Source organism: Medicago truncatula, chromosome 6, assembly GCF_003473485.1.
Source record: "Medicago truncatula cultivar Jemalong A17 chromosome 6, MtrunA17r5.0-ANR, whole genome shotgun sequence".
NCBI lineage: Eukaryota > Viridiplantae > Streptophyta > Magnoliopsida > Fabales > Fabaceae > Medicago > Medicago truncatula.
In genome coordinates, this window is record NC_053047.1 from 39,912,512 (window position 1) to 39,918,824 (window position 6,313).

General features: G+C 33.6%; 1 protein-coding gene across 1 annotated transcript; it reads right to left on the minus strand.

The window, feature by feature from the left end:
- Positions 1–322: 322 nt before the first annotated feature.
- Positions 323–4,635, minus strand: LOC25496896 (uncharacterized). Its single transcript, XM_013597611.3, has 3 exons — positions 3,899–4,635; positions 1,400–1,471; positions 323–637 (listed from the first exon to the last, which is right to left on the minus strand). Exons 1-3 carry the CDS (start codon positions 4,514–4,516, stop codon positions 539–541), a joined length of 789 nt encoding a protein of 262 aa, XP_013453065.1. The 5' UTR covers positions 4,517–4,635; the 3' UTR covers positions 323–538.
- Positions 4,636–6,313: the final 1,678 nt, after the last annotated feature.

Genomic DNA, 6,313 nt, shown 5'->3' on the forward strand with positions numbered 1-6,313 from the left:
ATAATGAACATCATATATATGTCTCTGGAAGTACCTTCCATGCATTCACTTGCTCATTTTCATGTCAAAAATAGTAAATTAACCACATAATGCAATAACAAATCAAAGTGGCGCCGTGATTTTGTAGAAGCCACAAGCTATAGCTTTTGCATGTCGCAGTGACTCACCATAATCCTATCTAACTCACAGCAAATCTAAACATGCACGGGTTGATGTTTTCAGGGACACTACCAAGCTTTCGACGAAAATAGTATACCATTTAAAAAGAGATTTAAAAATATATCAACATGAAAACCATAATTTTATTTCCCATTTGCAACACTAACAGACACCAAAGTACGACTTTCATTAATTTTAATTTTTTACTTCGTAGAATCGTTATATACAAGATGCTTGTTGTCTCCGTTCAACCAGAATTTACAATGGTGTGTGATATGCATATACAATCATATAGCACATGAGCACACAAAAAGTATAATGCAATGAGCAAACCACGACAACTGTGTAAACAAAAGGATGCTAAAAAAAATATAACTCATCAAGTCGCGATAGCGCTGATATTAGCATTCCGATCCATCGTATCTCCCATCTCGATAGCGCTGACATTAGCGTTCCGATCCATCATATCTCCCAGTGACTGAAGAAAATGTACAAAAATGGATTAGCAAATTCTTTCCATATTATATCAAAATACACATTAACAACAGCTTAAAAACTTGAAAGTAAGGGAAATAAGTTCAAAACTACAATTCAATTAAATATTTTAACTTATGATACAATCTTTAAACTTAAATTAAAATTAAGGAAACAAGCCCATAACTTAAAGCAATCATGGATTTATAAACTTAAAATTAAGGAAACAAGCCCATAACTTAAAAGCAATCATGGATTTATAAAGCCCATAACTTACAAGAATTGCAAATGCATATGGGCAGAAGGTAAGGTTCCTCTTCAATGTATTCGAGCTAATACTAATTTATGTTCCTATACACTTCAAGCTTTTTACGGGGAATTAGGGATCAAAGTACGGATAAGATGCTTCAAAAATATGAAAACCTTTTGAGTTTCAAATCTATTATTATGCAGAATTCCTTAAAATCGTAAGAAAAATATAGTTTTATGTGAATGCTTCTCTAATTCAAGCATGTAGAATGAACACAACCATGTAAAGAAAACCTGTAACTTGTGTCATTTGTATTGTGCTTATTAAGAAAGCACAATGGGTCTGAAGTTATTACATGCAACTGCTTGTTTGAAATCTCAAAATTTCGGTAAAAGGGCAAGAAATACAGACAAAATAATGGAAAGTGCAACGGAAAATGAAATGAAATTCCTTGGCCAAAAGATATACAGCCAAATAGCAGACTATCCATTCAATGAAAGGAACTAAAAATCTTACCTCAGGATAGCAGTTTTGGCGTACAACCATCTGCTGGTATATATTCACATAAACTTCACACGACACTGTTGCCTGCATTCAGAACGAAACATTCAGTTACATAGGTATTAAATAGATAAAAAGGCACATTTACAAGAGCTTATTTATAGCTTATCTTATATGAAATAGTTATGTGTAAAGCCATGTTTCAATAAACAGCTTAATTAAGCGTTTATCATATAAGTGTTTATTCATATTAGTGTTTATGCATAAGTTATTTCTATAACAAAAATAAAATAAAGTCAAACTATTTCCATATAAGCTGAAAATGGCATATAGACATGTCATAAACTGTCTGTGAACTCTTTCAAACAATCTCAAAAGTGTTTATATCGGTAGAAAAGCTCAAATAGGTCAACCCAAACAGGCTCGAAGTTGTTGATAGAGCTTATGAAATAGCTTATTACATGTCCATATATTGTTTTTAGCTTTACTACAATAAGCTCCTTCAGATGGTTTATAAAAAGAAAAAACATTTATAGCTGCTACCAAAACAAGTTAACCATATACACTCTTCGCCAACATAAATATCTTATACAAATACAATATCACTTACATCATAAGTACTCAATTAAGCTAATAACCAAAAACAACCAAAACCACTCACATCGGTTATGTCAGCGAATGAAAATCCTATATAGAACCAAACACAATTTCCACTAACCACACAAGAATTTTAACAAGTTACATCTTTTTGGGAGTTAAATTTAGATCAGAGAACACCTTGTCAAGGCAAGGGAAACCATAACATCAGCAATAACAATGTTGTCAATCACTATAAACAATTTACTTTTAACACAATAAATAATAACATCATAACAGAAGCATCCTACGTTTCCTTTGTCTCACACAACACAATCTTTTTATAATTATCTCATGTTTGCTTATCACTGTCTTCTGAACAGTAGAAAAAAACACAGTATCAATGAATTCTTCAACTCCAACAAAGTTGAAAATCCTTATTTTGATTGAATTTAGCTGAGTTTAGTTTCATTCATCAATATATTTTTCCTTTTTTGCTGTGTCACCACCTTGATGACTTTCTGCACTTGTATTTTGAAAATTCTGCTATTGATCACAGAGTTTGTGATTACAAACAAAAGTAATGGAAAGGCTATATTATATTAAATTTTAGTGGAACTATCATCAGTATTATTACCTTATAAATTATCTTGGACTACACTGTTTTTTATATTTAGAAAGGGTGTCAGTTCCTTTTTCTTTTGAGTATGTGACTATACCATGTCAGATTCTAGAATTTTAATGTATTATTAGTATTACACTGGATTAGTAATTTAACTAACTTGATTTGTTACAGAATGCTAGTTTGGTCTGGATCATCGTGTACATAGTATGGGAAAGAAACTGTTAATATAAGTACTTTAGGACAATTAACCTAAGCTGTGGAGTTTGTATTTTTCCGGCTTGTAATTTTAACTATAGTAGTAGATACATCAAATATAACCTTTTTTTGACCTATTTGACTTAACGATGCACAAGAGCACATGTGAGACTATTTAGGAAAGCTTATGAAAATTTGAAATCAAATACTACTAGTTTTCCTTTGCATGTCCCTTAAAACTGGAAGTTTGACACACCTTGTCAAGGCAAGGGAAACCACTAAAACAGTGCACTAAACAATATCAAAAAATTATGGTGGACTTCTTATAAAAACAACTTATAACTTATACAAAAACAATTTAAACTCAAGTCATAACATATGTCGGCAGCAGGTAAAAAAACATCTATGGTAAATCCTAGTTGGTGCAAGTTACATTTCCAAACAACAACCAACTCTTATCCCACTAAGCAGGGTCTGATACGTGAAACAAACAACGGCATAATATTCAATAATATTTCATATCTCTATCCAACTCATTAATCTCTAGAACCTTCTTGATAGTTCATATAGTTTTTCTACGTCTACCTCTATCTCTAGTGATTTGACTATCCTCCGTCTCTCCTTACTACAAAATCTACCAATCTTCTATCTACATGCCCAAACCACTGAAACCTAGTTTCTACCCTGTGCTACCCCAACTGCCTCTCTAATATCGTCATTTACCATTCTTTCATGTCTAGTCTTACCACGTATCCAACGCAACCATAATAATAAAAGAGCACGCTATATAGTACAAACGGCTTATCCACAAAACACACAAACCTCTACAAATCATGAGTGCAATGAGAAATACTAAGCAGTTCTTAATGTTTTCATATGCTTACCGCATTTTTCTTAATTTTAATCTTGCATAATTCAGAAGCTTAATTGTCTCTCCGAAATTCCAAATACAAATATAATCACAAATTCATAATTTGTAAACTATAATCACAGAATTCCATTACAAATTATAAAAAAACTTATATTTAAAGTTTAGCATTTCTGATAATAAAAATAAATCAAACTGTATACTATACAATATCAAATTGAAATGTAAATAACAATAATAGCAACAATACCTTCAAAGGGATAAACCCTAATTTCCCATCAACCTTAGAAACAGTGTCAAAAACAATAACACCCTTAACCATATCTTCAATCAAATAGAAAGCATCGTAAATAACTTCGAATGCATCAATTGACAGCACAACATCTACATAATCCGACCCACGAGCTCTAATCTTCCCACCACCAACCGATGAAACAGTCCCAATCTCCCGACCACGATACCCGAGGCTAACATCAAGCTTATCGTAAGCAACAGAGAAGAAATCTCTGTTACGAATCTTGAGTTTTAAGGAGAATGATAAGTCGAGAATAGGTTTAGGGTTTGCTTTAATTGCGATGTGGTTGAGCTGAATTCGAGCGAGGTGAATCTCAGGGTCGGATGGGTAGAGGAAGAAAATTGCGGCGGCGAGGAAGAGGAGTACGGTAGCCGAAATGATCCAGTTGCGGCGGTTGTTGTGACGGTGGATGGGGTAGTATGAGGGAAGGCCAACGACAACGTTTTGAGGAAGGGGGTGTGAATAAGAGTTATTTTGAGAGGGGTGTGAATAAGAATAAGAATCGAAATTAGGGTTAGGGTTTGAGGGAAGAGGAGAGTAAGAAACAAACTCGTCCTTCCCTCCTGTTGTCATCGTTTATGGTGGTCTGTCCTATAGCGTCGGACAACGATACGAAAATAAAAACTGCGATGCGATTCTATTTAACACGAAAGCGTGAAAAAACGAATTCTACAATACGACAGGAAGATTCTGTTTAACACGATTTGTGCTTCGTAGAAACTATAAAGGAGTATTATCCGTATTACCGTATACGATAATCTTGTTTGTTTTTTTCTTTGTTAAAATTAACTTAACAGTTAAGTTTATTTTTGACTAATACCTCAAATTCGTCCTTGAATTTTAAAAAATCGGTCAAATTCGTCCCTGAATTTTACAAAATACCTATTTAGCCCTTGAATTTTACATACGTCCATCAAAATTGTCCCTCCGTCCAAAAGCTCCGTTAGTGGTGATGACGTGTTCTCTTGCATGATGTGCTGTCATGTACACGTGTTAACAAGGCAGCCACGTGTATAAGGACTAAATTGATGGAAATGGTAAAAATTTGAGATTTAACTTTTCATAGTAATTTTTGTTGTGTTTCCAATTATACCCCTTTAAAATATGGATCGATTTGAGACTTACTGACATAATTTGAGGACTAATTTGATGGATTTTGTTATAATTTAAGGGCTGATATGAGTGATTTTATTTGCAGAGAATGAGTACAAGGAGATATGGCATGAGAGGACCAGTGATTTCAAATGACATGCATAAACAAACACTACTGAGGGGGTCCTGCTCCACAAAATCCAACTGCCCCTAGAGTTATTAGAGTTTCAAATCCAAATTACGGGTCATCCGCTTCTACTCAAACCCCAATACATGGAGTTTATCCCAACTCCAGGATTTCCAAAGCATTGATGCTTGTTTAAATTATGATTTTGGACTAGTTTAATTAAAGCTTTTTGGACTTGTTTAGTTTATGCTTTTTTGGATATGTAATCATTTAAGAACATCAAATGATTTGATGACTTAATGACTATGTAATGTTTTTTTTTTTTTTTGCTATGTAATGGCTTATGAACATCAAATATATGACTTATGATGGTATACAAAATGTCTATCTTTTACTTTTTACTTTGCTCAGCAAATGTATGCACCAAAGATCACAGTGATGTCTGTTGTGAAAATTCAAGGACCTATTTGATAGTATTTTCACTAATTTGAGGATCGATATGATGGATATGCATATAATTGAAGGACCAATTTGATTGAATTTTTTTGACATAAGGGTTTGGTTCAGTCATTGACAACCTCTTTTCATTACAACATTACATGGACTTGACACAATACAATAGCATTTTAAACAACTCAATCAAACAAAATACTCATATCAATATCTTAATCAACCTAAGCTCACTTCCTACACAATCAACTTTATCCATCAACCTTGCCCTCCAAACCTCTTCTTTGCCCCTATCCTTTGGCTTCTCCATCAACATTGCATTTCTTCCACCCATCATTTCTGAACACCGAATCTTCAACAATGACCACTGATTTTTGAATTTTGAATTGAATCAAACAATTAGGGTTCTAAGTTTTTTGAATTGGGGAAGAACATTGACATAACCCTTAATGAGGAACAAATAGGGTTCTAAGTTTTTTGAATTGGGGAAGAAATAGCCCTTAATGAGGAAGAGGAGAAAGAGCTATTACTCACAAAGAAGGGAAAGAGCCGTTGCCAATTTTCTGAAAATCCATCAATTTGGTCCTTGGAAATTTTGTGTAAATCCATCAATTTGGTCCTTGGAAATTTTGTGTAAATCAATCAGTTTGGTCCCTGCTTGCGTGGCATCTGACGTGGTAAGCTTTGTCAGAGGTTAACAT

What these genes read in the sequence shown, in the direction of transcription:
- LOC25496896 (XM_013597611.3), bottom strand. Translation starts at nt 4,516, where the DNA reads ATGACAACAGGAGGGAAGGACGAGTTTGTTTCTTACTCTCCTCTTCCC. An exon ending in TAGGGTTTATCCCTTTGAAG is followed by an intron (nt 1,472 to 3,898) that starts GTATTGTTGCTA and finishes TTCTGAATGCAG; the next exon opens with GCAACAGTGTCGTGTGAAGT. An exon ending in GCCAAAACTGCTATCCTGAG is followed by an intron (nt 638 to 1,399) that starts GTAAGATTTTTA and finishes CATTTTCTTCAG; the next exon opens with TCACTGGGAGATATGATGGA.